The sequence below is a fragment of the Argentina anserina genome, chromosome 4 (genome assembly GCF_933775445.1).
Source record: "Argentina anserina chromosome 4, drPotAnse1.1, whole genome shotgun sequence".
NCBI classification, from domain to species: domain Eukaryota; kingdom Viridiplantae; phylum Streptophyta; class Magnoliopsida; order Rosales; family Rosaceae; genus Argentina; species Argentina anserina.
In genome coordinates this window covers 13,281,537-13,308,975 of record NC_065875.1, presented here as the reverse complement: position 1 = coordinate 13,308,975, position 27,439 = coordinate 13,281,537, and the positions used below count along the sequence as shown (strand labels likewise).

The following is a 27,439-nucleotide window of genomic DNA, read 5'->3' as shown; positions in this document are numbered from 1 at the left end:
CGCCCTTTTATTTTTGCCCTTTTTCTTTAATTAAAACCATGTGTCCGATGGCATCGGATTTGGGTCTACAAGTTAAAAAAAAAGTCTCGATTCGGGAGTCTATTAAATTTTCTAGTGAGAGTAGGAAAGACTGAAACTGGATATCTTTTGCTTATTTTGATGCCAATGCTCTAGGGGTTTTGGAGGTTGCGTGTAATAACCCGATTTTTCGGAACTATTATTTGATTGTTTTTAAGTTTATAAATTAGTGAAATTCATTTAAACGGCTTTTGTTTGCTTAGCGAAGTGGTAAATCAAAAACATAAATGTTATCGGAACGTTTATTTAGGAAAACATTACGTTTCCGCGACATGAATATCGACTTTTATTCCGTCGCTCGTTTGCGAAAACTTCCTTCATGAAAGTTGTAGAGCTCGTCAATACGAGTTTGTGGACATGTCACGCGTTCTAATCGAACGTCGTACGTGAAAGTTATTAATGATGAAAGTAGTTTCTGATTTTGGAAACGGGTATAAAAAGGAAATTATTGGAGTTAGGGTTTCCATTTCTGGAAACCCTCACCCCGCGCCTCCATCCTCTCTCTCTCTCCCCGAGTTCGCTCTCTCTCTCTCTCTCTCTCCCTCCCTCACTGCCTCACCGGCGATCTCACCGCACCAGCCGCCGTGAGTCTAACCACCCATCCCTGCAACCACCCCTGGACGCGACAAGCCGCGGTTCGCTACACCGAAGCTCCTCCGAGGATACCAAGCTCCTGCAACTCGCCGCCGCTCGAACCACCGTCTCCGGCGACGCAAGGGCTCAGAGGAGAGCACCTCGACGCCGATCCTCACCCTTCATACCCTCTACCATCAGATTGGGTGCCAAATCGCATCGATTCAAGTTCATCCCGAGGGATAAAACACCGCCGGCGATCCGAGCTTCTCCAGTGCTAAATCGGAGTTTGTAGCTTCAATCAAGGTATGGTTTGATGTAATTGATGGATTGTGTGTGATTGTTGTTGGATTTTGGCTTGATTGGAGGAAGATCGGAGGAGGTGGAGAGAGGGAGGTTACCGCCACCTTAGGCAGCGCGTGTGGGTGCGTGAAGGGGGTAGGAGGCGGCGTGAGGCCGAGGGGAGGAAGAGGGGGAAGAAAGGAGGAGAAATGGGGTGGCAGTGGAGTGCTACGTGTTTCTGAAACAGTAAATTTGTAAATTTATTTTTATGTGCGGTAAATGTAAAAGTGATTTACGTACGGTAAATGTAAATTTATTTTACATATGGTAAATATAAATGTAACTTACTTTCAGTAAATGTAAAAGTAATTTCAGAATGATAAATCGGTAATTATTATTTACTGAAACAGTATTTACTTTTGAATAGTATTCATACGTATAGAAATACGTAAATAGTATATACGCGTACAGAAATATGAAATTAATATATATTTGTACAGAAATATGTACTTAATATGTATTTGTACAGTAATACATGAATAGTAAATACGTGAATAGTAACTCCGTGAACAGTAAATTCATAAAACCAGAAATAGCTGAACAGTTAAATAATATTGCTGTTTCGGCATTTAAGGTTTATGTAACGATTCTAAATTCTTCTCTTATCTTTTCAACATGATCAATAATTCAAGTAAATGAATCACTTTCGGAATCGTGGAATTACGCTCGAGATTATAAGGTGAGTAAAATCTCACATTTACGAATCTACCCTTGCAAGATTCAAGTTTATGCAGAATTTTAAAGAACGAAATATGACATGTATATGATATAGTGGAATATATATTTGTATAAATGGTAAATAGATACATATATATAGTTTGCTATATTGTATACTGTTAGGATTTCATTGTGAATAAGATCATTTTGATGATGAGATATATATATTGAGCATTTTGATTTGATTGTACAATATAACGTGATGCTTATTGTACGTGGTTTTAACATTGAGTTTTGTTCAAATGTGTTTATGTCTTCGGACGTGTTTTATGTCTTCGGACAAGTTTTATGTCTTCGGACGTGTTTTTGTCTTCGGACGAGTTTATGTCTTCGGACCAGTCTTCAAACGTGTTTGGCATGTCGGAACCTAGCCTTTGCCCGGACGAAAGTTACGATACCGCTAGATCTCTAGTCTGTCTGCCGGGGTACTGCATATGAGGTAACATATGGGTTATCGGCTTATGAGTACCCATATATTTTTGACATTGGATAACATATGGTTGTCCAATGTCGGCGGCGTACTAAATGAGAGGTAACAGAGGTGTACCAGCGCTCATGAGTACCCGTATTATAAATGCATTTGGGTAAATAGAGGGGTTGCCGAATTCTCATGAGTACATATATTTTCACATTATTAGACAACCAGATGGGCCGTCTAATTTGTCATGAGTGCATTTATACTTGTTGATTTGTGGATTTTCGTATATATTGATATGCGAGTGGTATTTGTTATTTTACTCATACGAGTTGTAAAGCTTACCGAGTTTGTGTTTACAATCCCGGTGCACCTATTCGATAGTGTATGGGATAATTCCGCAGGTGTCGATTAGTGGAAATCGAATGACAACTCTGAAGATTTGAAGTCGTTTATTTTCCATATTGTGGTGAGGACTTTGTGTTGATTTCCTTGTGAGGATATTTGTGTGGATTATGTGAGGATTTATACATTTCCATTTGTTATAATGTTGAATTATACATTAGTTTTGTAATAATCGGTTTGACTGAGTTGTATTTTGAACTCAGAGATGATCCGCTGTAGCATTTAAAATAATTTCGATTCATTGAGATTGTTTTAATGATTTTCATGACTTCGAAATTTGAGTTTCATGATCGAAATTTTGGGGTCGTGACATTGCGGATGGTCTATTCACTCCGGACATTGGTGAATACGATGAAGAGAAAGGGTCGTCAACAGGAAGAAGCTTGTACAGTTTGGGAAGGGGTTTTGATTGTTCTACGAACATGAGATCTCCCAAGGCGAAGAAGGTAAAAGGAACAATGATAACTCCTAATTTGCAATTTTTTGGTCCACTAGTTAGCCCTACTGCTAAGGGCAATGAAAAGATTTAGATTTAGTATACATGTCTATTTCTATGCTTTGTTAATCATAGAATAGACATGTTCTTTTTTCAATCAAAACTTTATGTAGTAATGAATAAACCTATGTTATATACCAATTATGGGCTCTCTCATGACCTCTTGTCTATCCGTAACATGATAGCGGAGGGGTATGCAATGGCTATTATGGCCTTTGTTCTTTAATAAACCAAGTGGTTGTCTTAAAAAAAAGTATGTCAATGATATGAGTACAAAGTGTGACGTTCTTAATGTATATATGCCCTATTATTATGCTTTGTTACTTCTTATTTAGTTGTTTTAGGTTCATGTTTGTCATTTCGTATGTTAGGTAGAGCTATGCCGAATTTGGATGTTTTGATGATGAAATTGTGCGAAGTGTTAGAAATCTTTATTGAGCTATGATTCCTTACTCGACTAGGATTTTACTTTCCTATTTTCATTCTTTCTTATTCCTTAATTGTCGATTTCTTTTCAGGAAAGATAAATCCTAGATGGACAAGGAGTAGTGGAGCTGTGATGTATTCCTAGTTGGACAAGGAGATCATGTCTGAGTTGGATAAGGAGAGAAGAAAGGCCGGCCTAACATTTCCTAGTCCAAGATGGAGAGTTGCCGTGCAGCCCTTAGTTGTCTCCCATTTGGATTTGGTTTCCTACATCAAGTTGGATTTAGAGTTCAAGAATCAAAGTCCATATCAAAGAAGATTTCAGCTTCTCAATCCGATTCTATCTCCTTATTGGGACGGCAAGGCTATGTTTTTGAATCCTATATATAAAGGCACAGCCTCATTGTTCAATCATCATCAACCTTGCACATATACTAGCCAAAGCTCTACTGAATTTCATACTCATCAATCCAGAAAATCCTAAAACCGATTTCATCATACTTTCACCGTCCTTTGCCTTCAAGTGCGGATTCGGCTTGAAGATCCATTCACCTAGAAGACTTATTTTCTCTTTTGTGACACCGAGTAGGACATCATAAAGTGTAACCATGACCCTTCTAGATTTGATTTCATGTTTTAGTTTCTGTTCTTGGATGATTGTGTATTTTGTTTTGTTAATTTATTTCGACTTTGTCTATGAAGTTGCTTATTGATTTCAAGTTATATGAAGATGCTGATTTTGGTTTTTGTTCTAGATATTTGGTTTTCTGCTGAACTTGTTCTTGGATAATTTCGATACTTATATGTTATGTATGCGGGTAGTAGCATGATATTTAGGTTCTTGGGTTAAAGACTTGTGTTATGAACATGTTTATCTTTTCTATGTGATTTTTGAAATTGCATGATTGTTGGTTAAGTAGGTGACATACTTAATGAATTCAATATGCGTGGACTTGGAATTGCGTAGTATGATAAATATGTTAGATTTCAATTAATGGCGGGTAGCAATAGTTGAATGTGCTAAGTGTCTATGCTATGGGTAGCCTGGTAGGAGCCTAGTTTGCAAGATCCAACCTTAGTTGGTTTTGACTTGTTTCGGCATGAACCTTAGGAAGAATGCAAGTTGATTTTTGTTAGCTTTATATGATTTGTTTTGGTGATGTATTGTGTGTTGGTTGGTTGATCACATGTATATATTAGTTTAGGTTTTATATTTTTTGTTTGATCTGAAACTTATATCCCAAAATCTCTTAAACTCTTGGTGAATTTGTTGTTAAATGTTTGTGATTCTTTGCCCTGGGTGGATTTCTGCTTTATGAACGATACCCTCTTGGTTTATACTACTTATGATGCTTACATGGTTAATATTGATGTCAAGTAATTAAACCGATCAGTCAATGAGTTTTAGACAGACATGAAGTCTATTTGAATATGTCAATGTGAGTCATAGAATGTAATTTCGGGATGTACATCATATAATTAGTACTTACTTATTCTCTATATAGTAGTACGTAGTACATAGAGTTGTAGTACAATGTATTCTCTATATATAGCCTCCAGTGTGAGAATAATAGATATCAGAAAATTCATTCTCTAAATCTCGTCTTATTTGACTTGGTAACAGAGCAAAGATTTGAAAGAACTTTGTCTTTTTGTTTTTCCACTACAATTGATTTGTGGAATTAAACCTCATTGTTAGGGTTTTTTCCTCTCTTGTCGTCATCGTCAGATTCTAACCAGTCATCGTCGAGATTCACTTTAAGCACCCAAAGTCTAATTTGGGCACCCAATCAGTCCGATTCTTCATGGAGACAAGGACCAGATTGAGTTTTTATGCCGCATCTTCTCTAGCATCCCCAGTCCGGTGCCGTCAATCCAGACCCGCGTCAGTGTTGTCAGTATGGCGTCAGTGTTCTTCAGTTTTGTCCTACAAAAATCAACAAGATCCGGCATCTGCATCTCACTATTATTGGTCCTTACCTATCAGCACCGCTGTCTTCTTCAAACCCAGACCAATTTCCAACCGCTCTACTCCTCATCGTCATCAGATCTCACTATCGTCACACCTAATTGCTCGATCGATTAGATCGTTGGGTCTCTTCGTCCGTCAACTGTTTTTCAACCCACATTTGTCAGCCCATTTCGTTGTTTGGCCTGACCCAGTTTCTCCTTTTGGTTAGTGCAAGCGCACCGTCAGTGAGGGTTCACCTAAGTCATGTTCATATCATTTTTTTAAAATGTCTCATCTGTATGTTGGTAATTTGGATTCTTGGGTTTCAGAACGAGAGCTTGACATTGAGTTCAGTAATTTCGGAATGATCAGCATAATATGGTTTCAAGGAGACCACCTAGTTATGCTTTCATTGATTTTGTCCACATAAGAGATGCTCAGAATGCTATTTCAGATTTGGATGGCAAGAATGGTTGGAGAGTTGAGTTCTCGCACGACTCCAAACATGCTTTAGGCCAATACTGTACAAACGGTAACATTTTTGTAACTACAAAACCTCGAGCTGGTAGTAAGGTTGGTATGGCTTTGAAAGTTTCTAACTCTGTTGGTTCTGATACTTAGATTATTGAATATGTTGTCTCAAATCATATGACTTATGATAAATCTTACTTTATTACCGAGTTGTCTGCTCCATCAGTGTCCTATGTCACTGTAGAACGAGAATCTGAAAACAAATAAAAATTTAGACATGTATACAAATAAAATGTAATTTATTGATAATCAAGCGTGAGGTTATAATCTTTGTGAACTCCTCTGATTCTATCTCCGTATGTAACTTGGCTCAAGGGTGACATGCACTTGATCTTGAGAATTTGAGTTTGGATTTGGATTTGATGAAGAACAAGCGATTTTGATAGCTCGATAATTCTTCGTGGACTTGAGTTTAGATTTGGATTTGATGAAGAACGAGCGATTTGGTAGCTTGATTATTCTTCGTGGACTTGGGAGACTTCGGGATTTCACGAGAGTGATCTTGCTCTCTCTCTTGTGTTGAAGTCGAAGTAGGGGTCCTTCTCTTGAGCTCTAGTACCTCTTCTCTTACTCAAGTGATTTTCTCTCTTTTTCTCAAGTCCCCTTCTCTTCATGTTGGAATGGGTATTTATAGTGTCAATGCTTCTATTTTATAGAATATTTTAATGACACTAAAATAATAATATTTCTTTAATTGTATAATTAAATCAATATGTATTTTCTGATTAATTTAAAATTAGTTATCCTCATAACTAAATTAAGCAGAAAATAATTGATTTAATTATAATTGTTAAGGAATTTATTAATTTAATCAAATGTTCGATTACCATTTTGAATCGTCAATGACATTCAATTTCCGAGTTAAGTCGGAATCACGTATCTTCGATTACGATCATCCATTTATGTGCTTACACGAGTTTTATTCGGATCCGCACTAACTTTGTTTGACTTTTGGGCCACGTGTGCAATTTTGTCGGGTTCTTGGTCGATTTAATCATTTAATGAAGATGATTTACTTCATTAAATTTCATGTGTCTACAAATGCCCCCACTTCAAGTCGTGTTGTAGACATGTCGTCGTCACGTGCCGAAAGCGCAGCTTAAAGTGTGCACTTTGATTTGAAAATTTTGTGGAGCTAACTTCCGAGGCTCCGCAAATTTTGTAGTAATATTTCCTTATGACTTCCAAGATTTAGTTTGACACGAAGGGAAATTATTCACCTCTCTGTCGATTTATTTGATTTGGTATTGATTGGGTAGGTCACAATGCCAAAAAAAAAAGTTTACATCTCCTCTTTTATAATAAAGCTTTGTTCTTTGTTGAATTGTGAGCCCACTGCTTTGACTTTTCTCCTTTAGCTTAGATATCAACATTTGAAAAAGCCCTTTTTTTTTTGCTTATGTCATGAATCCATCATATACATGTCTTATGCTTAAAAGCATATAATATCTTGCTTTGTTTAATTGCATAGAGCTTAACCACCACCAAATGCATCAATGTACGAAAAATTCAATGATATTAGATATCAATAGCGAAACAATGCTTCTTTCCCTTATCGGAAAAAATCATGTTTATATAAACGAGCGACAACTGCTAGTACACGCACGTTCTTGAACATCCAAAAACAATGGGGTTCTATTCTGTCAGTCCTTTCGTTTCAGAATGGTGGGCAACTTCAGAAAGGATTCGGAACTCTGAAGGACCTTCCCTTTCTCAAAAAAGAAGAAAATAATACACGCACGTTCTTGACTTTGTCCACTGCATTCAATGATTTACCTTAAGACTAGCTCCATCATCACCTTCCTCCCATCCACACGTGAACCCTTCACTTTTATTCTCTCCCTCTCTATCTCTGTGCTTCATCAATCAGTCCTTATGCTCCAACTTTTCCAACTATATTCCCTTCTTCCTCTTACAATGACAATCAAAGTATGACACTTTTATACAACCCACATTTCATTAACTTTATCTGATGACATCACCATAATCATGACAACACGCACTTACAAGTGTAAACAATAATTAAATTAAAGATAAGGATACACATGCAGAAGAAATAATTAACAGCAACACATACATACTTGCAAAAGAAAGAAAATGTGGGATCACAAGTACACCCCTGCCCAACGAAGCAATGTTTATCTACAATTTTTCATGGTCCTCCAGTTTTGTCCAAGTTTTGAGCCATGAGAGGAACATACTTGAAATCCTCCAATTTTTAGCTATATATTATTCTCTTAAAATTAGAGACCATGAGCATGGGTGGAAAATCATACTTTAGTGAAACTAAGCATTGCTCCTGAAAGACCCTAGGGCCTTAATTGCTCCTGCTCTAAGAACAAATTGGTGGTAGAAGGCAGCAATGGCAGCTCCAATGAAAGGTTCAAGCCAGAAAATCCAATGGTCATCCCAGAGTTTGTCTTTGTTGTAGATAACAGCAGCTCCAAAACTTCTAGCTGGGTTTATACCAGTCCCAGTAATGGGAATGGTGGCCATGTGATCATTCTCTTGGCTTGAGTTGTTCCTACAATTCTCTCAAGCCGAAGGAGATCAAAAGGAGAAAAGAGCACAGTGCATGCCATGTCTTGGCATCCATCAACCATATTAACAACCTCAGGATTAAATTCCTTCCTCTATGGTAATGAATAGGTGATTAGATTCTGAATTCCTCCTTTTGTGTTTTCTCCCTTTTTCTTTCTTGGAGGCAAGGGTCTGCCTCTTTATATATTCAGCATGCTACGTCATTGAGTTTCAAAGAAACTCTAGGGTATTTGATATGGCTTGAGACACGGAACAAGAATTGTTGTTCTTATCAGGAGAATCCCCACATATGAGTTACAATCAAACTATATTATTTGATAAGCTTGACTGTGCAGTGGCGTGGGCTTACATGCATTCCATCTTTCTTTCTCTTTGCATATTTAATTTTTTTTGTTTCAACAGTATGCGATCATGTTTTAATGATTTTTTTTTAATTTTATTTAGGAGTATCATGGTCTGATTTTGAACCCCTTTTTTAAAAATATTTTTATAGGATTTTGAAAATAATTTGAGAGTCGCAGTCAATCTAGCCATTTGACTGTTTTCGAAAAGCGTTGATTTCTGGCGGATTTGAAGAATGTAAACGACTTAATCGCTTGACTGCTCTCAATTCATAGACATGACCGCACTCAATAAAAGTGTTTTAGACTTTACACATCACATTCACCACGGTGTCTTAGTCCTTCAAAACTCGTGCCCACGCACGTTGAGGTATTCATGAGTCGACTGAATGGTTGGCAACGGCCCTCCAGGTTCAATATGAACCGTCTAATGAAGGCAAGTCGTCCTTGGAGGCTTTTCAACTCGCGCAAATTTCTTGGCTTTGGCATCTCCTGGATGGCTTTAATTTTGGATTGGTCTACCTCGATGCCTCAGTTATTCACAATGAATCCAAGAAATTTTCCAGAACTGACACCGAATGCACACTTCAAATGATTCATTTTTAACTGGTACTTGCGTAACCTGTCAAACACTCTTCGTAGATCTTGCAAGTGATCACTTCTTTTCTTTGTTTTAACAACCAAATCCTCAACATAGCACTCTACATACTTGTGCAGCATGTCACCGAAAATTTTCTGCGTAGCACGTTGGTACGTTGCACCGGCATTTGTTTAACCCGAATGGCATGACCTTATAACAATAAATTCCTTTGGGAATTTTAAATGCAGTGAGTTTCTCATCCTCGAAGGCCATCCTTATTTGATTGTAACCTGATGATCCGTCCATGAATGACAAAGCCTCATGCCAGGTTGTCGCATCCACCATGAGCTCTATGATTAGCAGTATGAAATATCTTTTGGACACGTCTCATTTAAGTCACGAAAATCTACACAAACGCGGATTTGTCCGTTCTTTTTCTTGACAGGAACAATGTTTGCGATCCACTTGGGATATTGAACCTCTCTAATGAAACCTGCGGCAATCAACTTAGCAACTTCTGCTTCAATTTGAGGAATAAGTTCTGTTCGAAAGCGTCTTTGTGTTTGCTTGGTTGGCCGAGCCTCAAGTTTGACAGCAAGTCGATGAACTACTACCTTTGGATCCAGGCCGGGTATTTCTTTGAACGTCCAAGCAAAGACATCTTTGTACTCAAGCAACAGATCAAGATATTCTTTTTCTTTTTCAGAACTTAAAGCCGCACTCACAAAAATAGGTCTTGGGTCTCCTTCTGTTCCCAAGTTAATCTCCATAAGTTCGTCCATAGTAGCTTGCCCCTCCTCCCCCCCCCCCCCCCCCCCGTTCCTTTTTGGCCAGTGAATATGATGTTATGTTGTTTCACTTTGAGGTGATCCGTGGAATCCACTTACACCACACAATGCCTCTTCATGCGTGACGGGATAAGACATCAGATTTCTTTGCTCTCTGCTTGACTACAAGTCGTTTTCCTCTTTGCTTATTTGTCGTTCCTTAGGTGCTTGGATCCTTTCCAATGCAGGCTTTCGCGGAATGAAGTTTGACTCTTTCTTATCTTTGTCTGAACTTGACATCCTTTTGAATACGGAATGCCGAGTGGTTTTACTACCGATGCGATTGAAGACTAAACCTCTACTTGTTGTCATGTTCACATGGTCAAAAACCAACACCTTTGTGATTGATCCTTTAATACGTTCAGATGTTGCTCTTCGAGAAACTAGACGATTGAGATTGAACGACGAAATGTGAGGGGTTGACTGAACCTCTTGACTCTTCTCTTCAACAACCTCGACACTGATATGTTGCACATTGGCTCGCTCCGCCCTTCTCATTCTTGAAATTTTGATTGGCTTGCTCGAAGTGAAACCGAGACCAGTTTTAGAAGAATCAATTGTTGCCCCTTGCTCTCTTAACTTCTTTTGTGGTTCATCGAGCTCATGCGCCCTCTTTGCTGCTGCTTGGTCGTCCTTTTTGCTTGATGAACCAAAGTCATATCCAGCGTTTTCTAACAGTTTGTATGCGCCACGGTCGTCCCAACAACAAGTTGTACGAGGTCTTCGCATCGATGACATGGAACGAGGTGTTTGATTTTAGCTCTCTGATGTCCATGTCTAGTCTGATCATCCCTATCGCTCTTTGTCCTCCTTGGTTGAAACCTTGGATCATGAGACGACTCCTTGATAACTCATCAATGTTGATGCCGAGTTGAGACATGGTTGACTTGGGCATATTATTTAGTGCTGACCCTCCGTCTATGAGCATGCGATTCAACTTCCGCTCTCTCATATACCCTATCACAAAAGGAGGCCGATTATGTGGCTTAGAGCCCAATTGAAGGTCATCATATGTGAAGTGAATGGCATCACAATATGCATCACACAAGCCACATTCCTTCATGCTTGTGGAGTGTTTTCCTACGTCAATGAGCAACTCACACAAGTGTGCATCTCGTTGATTTTTGCAATTGCATCAAGTCAGAGAGGCTAAGTTGGAAAGGTAGACTCTCCAATTATTTCAATACCTCATTTTTCTTTAACATTTGACTTGCACCTATTTCTCTTGATTCAGACTTTTCGTCTTCTTTGGAGCTAACTTCACAACTTGTGGCCATTGAAGTGACCTTTGGTTGTTTTGTAGGCAAGTATTGACAAGTTCCGGCGAATAGGCTTCTAAAAATTGATAGGAGCACAGAGTGTGACGTTCTTAATGTTTATATGCCCTATTCTTATGCTTTGTTACTTCTTATTTAGTTGTTTTAGGTTCATATTTGTCATATGTATGTTTTAAGTAGAGCTATTTCGATTTTAGATGATTTGATGATGAAATTATGCCAAGTGTTAGAACTCCTTATTGAGCTAGGATTCCTTACTCGACTAGGACTCTACTTTCCTATTTTCATTCTTTCCTATTTCTTAATCGACGATTTCTTTTCAGGAAAGACAAATCATATTTGGAAAGAAAGAAGAGTTGCCGAGTTGCATTCCTAGTTGAACAAGGAAATCATATTCGAGTTGAAGAAGGAGAAGAAGAGGCCGGCCTAGCTACTCCTAGTTGGATCAAGATTGTTGCCGTGCAGCCTAATGATGATCTCCCTATTGGACTTAGTTTCCTACATCAAGTTGGATATGGAGTACATAAATCAAATCCATAACAAAGAGGATTTCAGTTTCCCAATTGGATTCTATCTCCTTATGGCACGGCAAGAAGGCTTCCTAAACCTCTATATATAGAGGCCGACCTCTCCATTCAGCAACATCATCAGCCTACACACAAATACAAGCCATAGCTCTGCCGAAACACTCTTCCATCCTCCAAGAAATCCTAAAACCGAAATTCATCCTTTTCCACCCTTTGGATTCGAAGCAAGTAGCCTAGTATCTTTGTTTGCTTGGAATAAACCCCGTAGGATTATTTCAAAGTGTAACTCTATAATCTTCATGTCTTATTTCGGTTTTATGTTTTCTTGTTCTTGGATGATTTCTGTTTTTGTTTTGTTAAAGTTCAATTTAATCTTGTCTATGAGATAGTTGTTCTTTCGAATTGTGTATGTTATAAAGATTTCGATTTCTCATTCAAGGATTTCTGTTTTGATGCCGTGAGTTCTTGTTCCATGTTCTTGATCAATTTTCGATTTGTTCTTATATTGCATGTGTAATTGAGACAAGTAGTTGATGTTGCATATGTTAATCATTCAAAGTTAGTACGATTATGATACAAGTAGTGGATTAATTGTTCTTTGATTTTTCACCGATTTTTGATCCTAAGTTCGGCAGTGGATAGGTACTTAAAACATGTTGATTTCTCTATGTGATAAGTAATTGCATGATGAATTGGTATGTTAGATTTCGTAGCAAGACAAGTAGTTAAGCTCGAATGTATCCATGTATTAGGAACCAAGTAGGAACTTGGTGCATGATCGAACTTAGCTTGGATCCTTGATACCTACGGCATGAACATGAATGAGAAGGGAATTCTATGGTCTTTGTTCTTTTATATGATTTGTTTTGGTGATTGTTTATGTGTTGGTTGGTTGATCACATGTATATATTAGTTTAGGTTTTATTTACTGTTTTATTGACTCAATCCAAAATCTATATCAAATCTTAAAACCTTTATGAATTCGTGTAAGTATTGTGATCCTAAGCCCTGGCTGGATCCCCGGTTTGTGAACGATACCCTCTTGCTTTATACTACTATGATGTGTTCAGGGTTAAATATTGATGTCGAGCAATCGAGCAATCATCAAATGGCGCCGTTGCCGGGGATCCATTAGAGATGGATCCCTAACTTTTACTACGAATTCTTTGTTTATATTGTACATTTGTATATTCTTATTCTTATTTCGTGTAACATATAGTAATGTAACTTAGGTTGTTGTTTTGGTGCTTGAGTGAATGATTGTTGTAGGTTGTAAATCGAACGGAAAAGGTAAAGTCCCTTTTGTTAATATTAGCCTTAACCCTTCATGCTAGCTCTCGAGTTTGCATGAGGTCGAGGGCGGCTTTTATTAACACTTGGAGATTTGTCTAACACATGAGGTTAAGTCCAGCTGAGTAAGGGGCACGCTCTCTTATTACTCTGGTGCATGGGACCAAAATTGGATCTCAGAGAACTACTGACTGACATACATCTCGGTGATGGAGTCGATAGGGTGTTCGCTCTCCGTAGTTCAACAAATGAGTCCTACCATGTTCACTATCTCTGATTGAGCTAAAGGCCTTCTGAAACAAAGACTTGATCTTATGTCTAGGCATCCATACTTAGGCCGCACGTCAACCTTGATTTACAACTTAGAATCAATCGATCATTCAAGCATTGAAATGGCAAAAAGAACTTGTGAATTGTATGAACTTGTGAAAACGTAAAGAACTAACTCTTTGTAAACAACATAGTTGCCGTGCCCTTCCCCCATAAGTGTGTGTGTGTATGACTAAGGGAAGGCGCGAATTTTATGTATCCATTATGTATCCTTCAATGCTAACTCGTTACCTTTCATATAAACAGGTACTATGCATGTCCGAATTTTCTAAGAAGACACAAGAGCTCAAGGATCGAATTCAAGCACTTAGAGATTTAAACAACTCTTTCATAAGTAGACCTTTAAATTTCGAAGCATCTCCAAGCAATTCAATCTTAAACTCTTCACCTAGATCAGAAGAAGAGGAAGATCTGTCCTTTCCCTTCGTCTTCAATTCAGACTTAGACACAATTGCGGACCGTGACATAATTCCTGTTGGTGCTCCAAGCACTTAAGAATGCATTCATTCCCACCACCCCGGAATCACCCTCATGCATTGCTTTCACTCCACCTGACGAAGCTAACTTCTCCATTCCTGTTCAATTGCTTGGGCAGCTGCCTAAGTACTCTGGTTCTTCAATGGAAGACCCTAATGTTCACCTTAGGGAGTTCTTGGACATTTGCAAGCTCCAATCGATTCATCATCTTTCTCAAGAAGGCTTGAGGTTGCTTTTGTTCCCATTTACCCTTAAGGATGATGCTAAACGTTGGTTGTATTCTTTGCCTGCAGGAATCATCACTACATGGGACGAAATGACTAGGAGGTTCTTGAAGCAATTCTTCCCTGCTCAACTCACGAAAAGACTTAGGAGGGAGATTCAGAACTTCACTCAAAAAGATGGTGATTCACTCTATGAGGCTTGGGAGGAATTTCAGGAACTACAAAGGAAGTGCCCTCACCATGGTATTTCGTTGGATGACTTGGTGCAATTCTTCTATGAAGGACTCGACACCACCAATAAGAGCATGGTGGACTCGGCATGTGGCTGCACCTTCATGAACAAGACCGGTCAAGAAGCTTACACCTTGATTGATGACTTGGCTGACAACAATCGCCAATTTAGTTCCAAGGAGAAGAGAGGAAGCAAGAGCCGTGGGGTGTATGATGTTGATGCAAGGAATCAGATGGCAACTTTAGAAAGGAAGCTTGATGTGCTAGTCAAGGCATTCAATGGTTCGAGCATCAACCCTCAAGCATGCGGCTTTTGTTCTTTCAAGGATCACATGACTGACAATTGTCCAAATGGTGCAATGACTGAAGAAGAGTTGAACTTTATGGGGCAACAAAGGCCTAGGTACGATCCATACTCGAACACATACAACCCTGGACTTAGAGATCATCCAAATTTTCGTTGGAGCAACAATGCTCAACCATCCAATGCTCAAGGTCAAGGACCTTGTCCTTCAGGTTTGTTTGTGAGGCCTCAGGTACCTCAAGGTTCTGCTCCCTTTAACTCTAATGTTCATGGTTCGAATAATGTATCTTCACCTAATTATGATGAACTTTTGAAGTCTCTTGCTCAAGGGCAACAAAATCTAAACTCTGCTACTCAAGCTTTAGTTACAGGTCAACAAGCTCATTCTAAAGACATAACCGAGCTTAAGAAGCAGATGGGACAAGTGATCGATTTCATGGGCAAGATCCATGAAGGAGGGAAGTTGCCAAGCCAAACTGAGCCTAATCCGAATGTGAAAGCCATGGTGACACGAAGTGGGAGGACCTTGGATGTGCCAATGCAGCAACACAAGAAGGCCGTGCCTTCTAAAGGACAAGAGGCCGAGAATTACAATGTCAAAGACTTAGAGAAGGATCCTGCCTCCTCTAAAGCCAATGATGCCGTGCCTCTACCAAAAGAAGATCATGCCGTGCACAACAAAGGTAAGGATCCTAACTCTAGTGGTTTGGTTTCAACTAATGATCTTCCTCGTGTTCCCTTGCCTAGTAGATTTGCAAAGCAAAAGAAGGATGACTCTGATCAAGCCATGCTCGACATTTTCAAGAAGGTGGAAGTGAACATGCCTCTTATTGAATGCATACAACAAAATCCTAAGTATGCTAAGTTTTTGAAAGAATTGTGCACCAATAAGAGGATGACTCGAGAGAAGGAGGTTGTTACAATGAGTGAGACGGTTTCTGCCGTACTCCAAAGGAAGCTACCACCAAAGCTTAAGGATCCAGGGAGTTTTTCTATCCCTTGTACAATCGGAAACATGACATTTGAGAAGATAATGTTAGACTTAGGTGCATCTATTAATGTAATGCCGCACTATATCTATGAGAACCTAGGTCTAGGTGATTTGAAACGTGATAATGTTGTGATTCGATTGGCTGATTGTTCCAACAAAGTCCATTTGGGCTATGTTGAAGATGTTCTTGTGCAGGTTTCGAGCTTGATCTTTCCTGCCGACTTCTATGTCATAGACATGGAGCCAACGGAGGCAGATGACAAGGAGGTTCCTATCTTGTTAGGCCGCCCCTTCATGAGGACTGCAAGAACAAAAATAGATGTGTTTAGTGGATCACTCACCTTTGAGTTCGATGGTGAAGTGATTAGCTTCAACATCTTTGAAGCTATGAGGTATCCTCTTTCAGAGTTAAGTGATTGTTTTTCAGTTGACATACTTGATTCCCTTGCAGATAACTATTTAGATACCTTGACAAGTGACGAGTTGGCACTCACCATTGCCCAAGGGGCCGGATTTACAAGTGATGGTTCTAACATTTCGGAGTTAGAAGCAAACAATGCCGTGCCATCCTTCATTCTTGAGAACGTGACCTCTCTTGAGGTTGCACGTGAGGTAAGCTTTGTCTCTCCTAGTCCAATTCTTTTAACTACTAACAAGAATCTTCCTTCTGTGGTGCAAGCTCCAAAGCTTGATCTTAAGGTTCTTCCGGACCACTTGAAGTATGCGTTTCTAGGAGAAGAGGATACATTGCCCGTGATCATTTCATCTGCACTAAATGAGGAGCAAGAAGAGAGATTGATTGAAGTGTTGAAGAGACACAAGACGGCAATAGGATGGACCTTAGCCGACATCAAGGGGATCAGCCCTACCATGTGTGTGCATCGAATATTGCTAGAAGATGGTGCCAAACCAACTAAGGACGGTCAGAGACGCCTTCACCCACCAATGATGCAAGTTGTAAAGGATGAAATCACTAAGTTGCACGATTGTGGCGTGATCTACCCCATCTCGGATAGTAGGTGGATCTCTCCCATTCAAGTTGTGCCAAAGAAGTCAGGCATCACGGTGGTGAAGAACAAGGACAACGAATTGGTGCCTCAAAGGACAGTGACCGGACATAGGGTATGTATTGACTATAGGAAGCTCAATGCGACAACAAGGAAGGATCACATGCCATTGCCATTCATTGATCAAATGCTTGAGAGGTTAGCTGGTCACTCTTTCTATTGTTTCCTTGATGGATATAGTGGATACAACCAAATAAGTGTTGCGGAAGAAGATCAAGAGAAAACTACGTTCACATGCCCTTTTGGTACGTTTGCTTATCGTCGCATGCCTTTTGGTTTATGCAACGCCCCAGGTACGTTTCAACGTTGTATGTATCACATTTTCTCCGAGTATATTGGTTCTAAAATTGAAGTTTTCATGGATGATTTTTCTGTCTATGGTGAAGATTTCGAAACTTGTTTAGAAAATGTTGAACTTGTGCTCAAACGTTGTGAAGAAACTAACTTGGTTTTGAATTGGGAAAAATGTCACTTTATGGTCACGCAAGGCATTGTCTTAGGTCATATTGTTTCATCTAGAGGAATTGAGGTTGATAAGTCTAAAATAGATCTTGTGCGTCACTTACCCCTCCCCACAAGTGTGAGGGATGTTCGATCGTTTCTTGGACATGCAGGTTTCTATCGTAGGTTTATCAAGGATTTTTCCAAGATTGCGAGACCAATGAGTTCATTGCTTCAAAAGGACGTTCCCTTCCACTTTGATGATGATTGCAAGCATGCATTCGAGACTTTGAAGAAGCTCCTAACTTCAGCACCGATCATGGCACCGCCGGATTGGTCCTTACCATTTGAGTTGATGTGTGATGCCTCCGACTATGCAGTTGGAGCCGTGCTAGGGCAAAGGAAGGACAAGCAGCCCTACGCCATCTACTATGCCTCACGAACACTCAATGATGCTCAACAAAACTACACCACAACTGAAAAAGAACTTCTTGCCGTGATCTTTGCTCTAGATAAGTTTCGTTCTTACTTACTTCAATCTAAAGTTATTGTTTACACTGACCATGCAGCTTTGAAGTATTTAATGACAAAGAAGGATGCCAAACCGAGATTGATTCGATGGATTCTTCTACTCCAAGAGTTTGATCTCGAGATCAAGGACAAGAAGGGAAGTGACAATGTTGTGGCAGATCATTTGAGTCGTTTGGTAAGAGATGCCGAGCCCTTGGCCATCCAAGAGAGCTTTCCGGATGAGCAACTCTTTCGAGTTGAGGTAAGTGAGCCATGGTATGCAGATATTGTCAATTATCTTGTTTCTAAGCAATTTCCGAATACTTTATCGCATGCTCAAAAGAATAGACTCAAGGCATTAGCTAAGTATTATGTTTGGGATGAACCATACTTGTGGAAACATTGTGTTGATCAAATCATTAGGAGGTGTGTCCCTGAACATGAACATCATTCTATACTTACTTTTTGCCATTCTGAATCTTGTGGAGGACATTTTGGTTCACGTAGGACTGCTCTTAAGGTGTTAGAATGTGGTTTCTTTTGGCCTACGATTTTTAAAGATGCATATCATTTTTGCATGACTTGTGATAGGTGCCAACGCATGGGAAACTTAGGATCTAGAGATCAAATGCCTATGACACCGATTATACATGTTGAAATTTTTGATTGTTGGGGTATTGATTTCATGGGACCTTTTCCTAGCTCAAATGGTTTCTTGTATATACTCGTTTGTGTTAATGTTTCGAAATGGGTGGAAGCAAAGGCCACCCGGACTAATGATTCTCGAGTTGTTGCAGATTTCCTTCGTTCTAACATTTTCTCTAGGTTTGGTATGCCGAGAGTTATCATTAGTGATGGAGGATCTCACTTTTGTAACCGTACCATTGAGGCGTTGTTGAAGAAGTATGGAATCAAGCATAAGGTTGCTACGCCTTATCACCCCCAAACAAGTGGACAAGTGGAGTTATCTAATCGTGAGATCAAGCGAATTTTGGAGAAGTCTGTTGGACCATCACGCAAGGATTGGTCTCAACGATTGGATGATGCTCTTTGGGCCTATAGGACGGCATACAAGACTCCCCTAGGCATGTCACCATTTCGACTAGTCTATGGCAAGGCGTGCCATCTTCCCGTGGAGCTTGAACATCGTGCATGGTGGGCAGTGAAGAACTTTAACATGGACATTGATGAGGCCGGATTACATAGGAAGTTGCAATTGCATGAGCTTGAAGAGATTAGGAATGAGGCCTATGATTCGGCAATGGTTTACAAGGAGAAGACTAAGACATTCCATGACCGCATGATTAGGAAGAAACACTTTGTCGTTGGGCAGAAAGTTCTTTTGTTTAATTCTCGACTTAAGTTGTTTCCTGGTAAATTACGTTCTAGATGGATAGGTCCTTTCATTATTACTAACATCTTTTCTTCAGGTGCTATCATGATAAAGAGTATGGTGAAAGGCACCGAATTTCAGGTCAATGGACATCGCTTGAAGCCTTATTTGGAGAATATGGAGAATCATGTGATTGAGGAGACATCTCTCCTTGATCCTACGGCAAGCAAGTGAGGATTTGGAGATAGTCTAGGCTATAGACTCTAACTTAAGCCAATGAAGGAGCCGTCAACGAGTGTTTGCATTTTCTTATCCCTTATCTCTTTCTAATTTTAGTTGCTTATCATATTGTACATTGAGGGCAATGTAAGTTTTAAGTGTGGGGTGGGGTATACATCATTCGTTGTATTCTATTGTTTGATGCTTATGTGTTTCAATTTTGTTGTTTTGATTTTCGAATTTTAGTGTCATTTTGGTTCTGTTTTTCGAATTTTAAGTTGTTTTGTAAGTTGTTTTTGTTTTGAGTCCTAGGTATGCCTTTGATTGTCTAGGATGAGTTGATCTTTGAATTTATGGTTGATGGATAAGCATGATATTGGAATGAACTTCATTGTTATTTGATGGTTAATCGATGTGTAGATTTTGTACAAACATGTAGTAGATGAGGATTTTGAAACTTAGGTACAGAATGAGCATGTTCCTTACTTGTTTTGATTCATGGAACCTATGTGAGATTCGAGCCATATACTTGTGCCTTTCTTTGGAGAGTTTATTCTATCGTTTCTTGGCTTTATAACCTCATTACATCTATTTTGATCAATTCATATGCCATAGAATTGCAATGAACTAGAGAATGCTAGAACTTACTTTGTGAAACTTTCGAAGCTTTATGTCATAATATACTCTGATTTTGAAAAGGATTGTTGGATCTTTTTAGGATTTCCACCACTTAAAGCCAAAAAGCTGTACATCCCTATTTGAGCCCTGCTTGGGACACCTTAGTTTTAACCCCTTTGAGCCTACGTTAAGCCTTTTCTTTCGTTACCAACATGTTATATCCTTGCTTAGTATAGTTATATCTCTACCTTGTCTTTGAGGCTTGGCAGAGCCGATTCTTGATGTAATATGGAGTGATGATTTGATTCAAGTGTGGGGTTATGCTATTGTATGTATGTTATGCCGTGAAAAGAGTATGAAAAAGATAAAACAATGTATTGATACCGTGAGAAAAGAAAAGAAAAGATTCATGATGCACGGCAAGAAAAAAAAATGAAAGATTGAATGAAGATCTCGGCATACATGTTGTTTTTGTGAATTTGGAGTTGTGATGTATTTGTTGAAGGCTCAATAATGTTATATTTTAGCCTTTGTTCGTTTTCACAATGTTTTAAGTGAAGAATGGGTCCAACATGATGATATTTGGCCCTTGTTTTATGGAGTATGGCGACATAAGGTGGATGTTTTGCTCTGCTAATTCTTGAGGATGACCTTTGTGATTCCTTTACTCTGAAAAATAATGTCCATGCCGAGCCTAGCCATCCCTTTTCTAAAGATCCGCATGATTCTTAAAATGAGTAGCTCTTGATTTGTGGAGTTTGTTTCATAAGTAAGCTTATGGTTTGGGTTCATTTGTGCATATGATTGGTATCTTTCATGAGGTTTTCGATTTTCACTATGTTCATAACTCTTGTGTGTGAAAAGCTTTTAAGCATATGCCATGTTCTTGAGAGAAAAGATTTGGAGTGCATATCCTATGTGAGTTGAATTTGAACTTGTTTTGAACATGTTGAGCTTAATTTCATCTTTGTTTCTGCCATGTCTTACTTGTTAAACGAAATCTCATGTTTATTAACCATTGAATTCATCTTATCTATTCCGATTAAGTGTTATTCTTGATGCTATGAGTTTGAAGATCTCTGAGACAAAATGTTGAAGGCATTAGTGTTGTGTTGTTAATGTTAGTTGTTTTGATTTTCGTTTTCTGTTTTGATTCCCTTTTTAGTGTTTGCTAAGGGACTAGCAAAGTCTAAGTGTGGGGTTGTTGATAGTAGCACAGAGTGTGACGTTCTTAATGTTTATATGCCCTATTCTTATGCTTTGTTACTTCTTATTTAGTTGTTTTAGGTTCATATTTGTCATATGTATGTTTTAAGTAGAGCTATTTCGATTTTAGATGATTTTATGATGAAATTATGCCAAGTGTTAGAACTCCTTATTGAGCTAGGATTCCTTACTCGACTAGGACTCTACTTTCCTATTTTCATTCTTTCCTATTTCTTAATCGACGATTTCTTTTCAGGAAAGACAAATCATATTTGGAAAGAAAGAAGAGTTGCCGAGTTGCATTCCTAGTTGAACAAGGAAATCATATTCGAGTTGAAGAAGGAGAAGAGGAGGCCGGCCTAGCTACTCCTAGTTGGATCAAGATTGTTGCCGTGCAGCCTAATGATGATCTCCCTATTGGACTTGGTTTCCTACATCAAGTTGGATATGGAGTACATAAATCAAATCCATAACAAAGAGGATTTCAGTTTCCCAATTGGATTCTATCTCCTTATGGCACGGCAAGAAGGCTTCCTAAACCTCTATATATAGAGGCCGGCCTCTCCATTCAGCAACATCATCAGCCTACACACAAATACAAGCCATAGCTCTGCCGAAACACTCTTCCATCCTCCAAGAAATCCTAAAACCGAAATTCATCCTTTTCCACCCTTTGGATTCGAAGCAAGTAGCCTAGTATCTTTGTTTGCTTGGAATAAACCCCGTAGGATTATTTCAAAGTGTAACTCTATAATCTTCATGTCTTATTTCGGTTTTATGTTTTCTTGTTCTTGGATGATTTCTGTTTTTGTTTTGTTAAAGTTCAATTTAATCTTGTCTATGAGATAGTTGTTCTTTCGAATTGTGTATGTTATAAAGATTTCGATTTCTCATTCAAGGATTTCTGTTTTGATGCCGTGAGTTCTTGTTCCATGTTCTTGATCAATTTTCGATTTGTTCTTATATTGCATGTGTAATTGAGACAAGTAGTTGATGTTGCATATGTTAATCATTCAAAGTTAGTACGATTATGATACAAGTAGTGGATTAATTGTTCTTTGATTTTTCACCGATTTTTGATCCTAAGTTCGGCAGTGGATAGGTACTTAAAACATGTTGATTTCTCTATGTGATAAGTAATTGCATGATGAATTGGTATGTTAGATTTCGTAACAAGACAAGTAGTTAAGCTCGAATGTATCCATGTATTAGGAACCAAGTAGGAACTTGATGCATGATCGAACTTAGCTTGGATCCTTGATACCTACGGCATGAACATGAATGAGAAGGGAATTCGATGGTCTTTGTTCTTTATATGATTTGTTTTGGTGATTGTTTATGTGTTGGTTGGTTGATCACATGTATATATTAGTTTAGGTTTTATTTACTGTTTTATTGACTCAATCCAAAATCTATATCAAATCTTAAAACCTTTATGAATTCGTGTAAGTATTGTGATCCTAAGCCCTGGCTGGATCCCCGGTTTGTGAACGATACCCTCTTGCTTTATACTACTATGATGTGTTCAGGGTTAAATATTGATGTCGAGCAATCGAGCAATCATCAAAAATATGGAACGACTTTCGTCTCAAAACGTCCTCGTCCATTTTCCTCTTGTCGTAGAGGTGATTTCTTAGGACTTGGTTGGGCAATCAGTGAATTTGACATCATACCTTTGCGAGTTATTCTCCGGGTGACCAATATACATCCTTCATCATCAGCATTAGAGGCAACTTGGAGGATAGGCGTGGAAGCCGGACATTCTTTAACTTCTTTTGTGAAATGGGACGATGCTCCTCGATTGTGGATGTCCCCGTCACCAAGACCTCCGCATTGTCAGAAGACGACTCATGCGCCATAGAATGAAAGTTATCGCCATCTTCTTTGGGAATTCCATGGTATGATGCGGTGCTTGATTCGTCATCAGAGAAAACGTCTTCTAAGATAGGGCCATCACCATGAACGGATAGAGGAGATTGCTCATTTGGCTCCTTCTCTTTTGACACTTGCTTCTTCCCATTCTGAAAGACATGCTCTATTGCTCCCAAGCTCTCTAAGGTGATGACTGGTTGACGAGGCTTACTAGCCAGTGCCATAAATGTCGTGGGTTGAGCTCTAGCCACGCTCCGAGTGACATGGGGAATCAGTTCATTTGGAGAATGTTTGTTTGGATTTCTTGATCGGTTCGGCCTCTCCGCTTGACCTCGCGGTTGTGGACTTAGATTTCATCAATGGAACGGCTTGGTTGTTCTTGGAAGCCATCGCACAACAAATTTGAAGATTTCTTCATAGAATGAGATGAGAGACCAAAAAATGTCCCACTGGACGTGCCAATTTGTAGAACGAGAATCTGAAAATAAATAAGAATGCAGACACGTATACAAATAAAGTGTAATTTATTGATAATCAAGCGTGAGGTTACAATCTTTGTGAACTCCTCGGGTTCTATCTTCATATGTAACTTCGCTCAAGGGTGACGTGCACTTGATCTTGAGAATTTGAGTTTGGATTTGATGAAGAACAAGCTATTTTGATAGCTCGATGATTCTTCATGGACTTGAGTTTGGATTTGGATTTAATGAAGAACGAGCGATTTGGTAGCTTGATGATTATTCGTGGACTTTGGAGACTTCGGGATTTCTCGAGACTGATCTTGCTCTCTCTTGTGTTGAAGTCGAAGGGTCCTTCTCTTGAGCTCTAGTACCTCTTCTCTTGCTCAAGTGATTTTCTCTCTTTTTCTCAAGTCCCTTCTCTTCATGTTGCAATAGATATTTATAGTGTCAATGCTTCTATTTTATAGAATATTTTAATGACACTAAAATAATAATATTTCTTTAATTTTATAATTAAATCAATATGTATTTTCTGATTAATTTAAAATGAGTTATTCTCATAACAAAACTAAGCATAAAATAATTAATTTAATTATAACCGTTAAGAAATTTATTAATTTAATCAAATGTCTGATTACCATTTTGAATCGTCAATGACATTCAATTTTCGATTTAAGTCGGAATCACGTATCTTCGATTACGATCATCTATTTATGTGCTTACACGAGTTTTATTCGGATCCGCTCTAACTTTGTTTGACTTTTGGGCCACGTGTGCAATTTTGTTGGGTTCTTAGTCGATTTAATCATTTAATGTAGATGATTTACTTCATTAAATTTCATGTGTCTACAGTCACTAATGCTAATGGTGAGACTTTTCTTGTGCTAAGGAGAGGGTTAGTTCGATCACTCTTATTTTAGAACTCCATAATTTTCTCTATGTACCTGACTTATCACATCACTTGTTATCTGTTTTCCAATTGAATACTGAATCTCTATGTTTTGTGACATTTTTTCTCATATATGTGATTTTTCAGGATCATCTCACCAGTGAGATACTCAGTCAGGGGAGTTGAGGGGCAGATTGTTTCACTTGGATCCGACATATGCAGGAGCTAAGCCAAGAGCACATCCATGCACTTCCTTAACTGCAAGTTCTAATCAGATAAGTGAAATTTGGTTGTGGCATCGCTAATTGGGACATTATCTTTTCCATGTTATGAAAAAAACATACATTCCTTGTTTATTGGTGTGGATGAGTCTTCTTTGAGTTGTGAAACATGTGTCCTTGTTAAGAGTCATCGTTCTACCTATTCTTTGAGCTTTTCTAAGAGTCATACTCCTTTTGAATTAATTCATTCTAAGGTTTGGGGACCTTCCAAAGAGCCTACAATCACGGGTATGCGGTATTATGTGTCTTTTATTGATGATTGCACTAGATCGTTATGGGTTGTTCTTCTTCAAACCAGAAATAAGGTTTTTCCTGCTTTTCAAGCTTTTCACACTTATGTTCAAACACAGTATAAAAGTACCATTAAGATTCTCCGTTCTGATAATGGGGGGGGGGAGTATGTCAGTCATGTTTTTCAACAGTTTTTGAAAGATCATGAGATTATTCACCAAACCACATTTTCACGAACACCATAGCAAAATGGAGTGTCCGAAAAGAAAAACCGGCATCTCTTTGACATGGCTCGTTCCATTCTTTTTAGTGCTCATATGTCTAACTATCTGTAGGGTGATGTTGTAACAGCTTCAGCTCATCTTATCAATCGTCTTCCATCTAGTGTTCTTTAGGAAAAATTCCCTCTTCAGTTTCTTGCATCTCATGTATCTATTCCCTCTTTTCACAATATATCTGCCCATGTTTTTGGTTATGTGGCTTTTTTTCATGTCCCTAAAAGCCAAAGAAAGTCAAAGGTGGATCACCGGGCGATCAAGTGTGTGTTTGTTGCATATGGAAGCAATCAGAAAGGATACATGTGTTATCATCCACCCACCAGAAAGTACTATGTCACTATGGATGTTATTTTCTTTGAAAACATGAGTTATTTTACCTCCTCTGATCCAGCCCTTCAAGGGGAGAATTTATTTTTTTAAGAGTTGTATCATGGCGAGGGGGAGGAATCATAAAGAGTCATTGTTGGAGATACTTTGACTCCAGTAGCAGAAACTCATTATGAGGTGGAAACTTCAGATAATCAGGTACCAGCAGTAGCAGAAACTCATTCTGAGGTGGAAACTTCAGATTATCAGATAACATCAGTGGTAGAAGCTCCACCAGAGGTAGACGCATCAGACACCCAGGTTCTAGAAGGAGAACCAATAGTTGAGAGAACAACTACCCCTCCCGCCATCACTAATACCCCCGACCAACAACTTACTGGTGTAGAAGATCACTCATCTGAGGTATATCCATCCACTTGTACTAGTAGTGAGTCTAATAGTGGGCAATATGTGTTACCAAATAGGTTTACTAGAGGTCAACCCCCCAAAAGATATGACCTAGTTTACATGCCAGATCAAAATATCTAGTAGCCAACTATATCTCCACTAAGAGATTATTAAAGTCATATGAATCTTTTGTTAATCAAATATATGTTGTATCAGTACCTAACAAAGTGCAGGATGTATTGGTGGATCCAAAACGGAGGAAAGTAATGGAGGAAGAGATGGAGGCATTGCAGAAAAATGATACTTGGAAACTTGTGCCTTCACCACATGGCAAGAAGGTTGTTGGGTGTTTTGGGGTGTTCACTGTGAAGCATAATGCGGATGGATCAATAAGTAGGTATAAAACACGTCTTGTTGCGAAGGGGTTTACTCAGACATATGGTATTAATTATGATGAGACTTTTGCTCATGTTGCAAAGATGAACACTATCCGAGTTCTCCTTTCATTTGCTGCTAGTTTGAATTGGCCACTCCGATAGTTTGATGTCAATAATGCATTTCTTCATAGAGAGTTAGCTTAAGAGGCTTTCACTCTTTTGCGCATTCCATTTTGCGACATGCTATCCCCTTAAGCAAAGGCAGGTTATTCATTCCATGAATTCATATGGTTCACCCCCGCATTTGGTTACAATCGCATTTTACTGTGTGATATGAGTCTTTCTCCAGGGTACGTAACTACTTCTTCTGGTGATTTTGTGTGCAAATTGAGAAAGTCTCTATTTGGTCTCAAATAGTCACCTCGTGCTTGGTTTGAGAGGTTCTCACAATTTATACGGACGATTGGTTACAAACAGAGTAATTCATATCATACTTTGTTTCTCAAACACCAGTAAGGGAATGTATTAGCTTTGATTATATATGTTGATGACATAATGATTTCTGACAATGATACTGTAAAGATGGATCGGCTATAGGGACAGTTGTCTTCTGAGTTTGAGATGAAGGAGTTGGGGGATCTCAAGTATTTCTTAAGGATTGAGGTAGCAAGGGGGAGAGACGAGATCTACTTGTGTCAGAGGAAGTACATACTTGATTTGTTAACATAGACAAGTATGTTAGATTGCACACCTATTGCTATTGAGCAAAACCATCTTCTAGTAAAGTATCCAGACCAGACACCAACTGATCGAGCTCGCTATTAGAGGTTAATTAAGCGCTTGATTTATTTGACCCATACTAGACCAGATATTGCTTATGCAGTGAGTTTAGTGAGTCAATTCATGCATAATCCAAGTGAGAGTCACATGGATGCTATGTAAGAATTTTGAGATACTTGAAGTCAGCTCTAGGGAGAGGAATAATGTTCTCTAAACACAACAACATTATTGAGGTTAGTGGTTTTACATATGCAGACTGGACTGGAAATATTACAGACATGAGGTAGA

General features: G+C 38.8%; 1 protein-coding gene and 1 non-coding gene across 2 annotated transcripts; one reads left to right on the top strand and one right to left on the bottom strand.

The window, feature by feature from the left end:
• The first annotated feature begins 5,781 nt into the window (after positions 1 to 5,781).
• LOC126792216 (uncharacterized) lies at positions 5,782 to 26,533 on the top strand. Its single transcript, XM_050518680.1, has 5 exons — positions 5,782 to 5,980; positions 16,770 to 18,335; positions 18,837 to 19,447; positions 25,806 to 26,082; positions 26,211 to 26,533. Exons 1-5 carry the CDS (start codon positions 5,782 to 5,784, stop codon positions 26,531 to 26,533), a joined length of 2,976 nt encoding a protein of 991 aa, XP_050374637.1.
• LOC126793016 (small nucleolar RNA R71) lies at positions 14,489 to 14,595 on the bottom strand. The gene has a single exon (XR_007672002.1). It is a non-coding gene; the product is annotated as a small nucleolar RNA R71 (small nucleolar RNA).
• Positions 26,534 to 27,439: the final 906 nt, after the last annotated feature.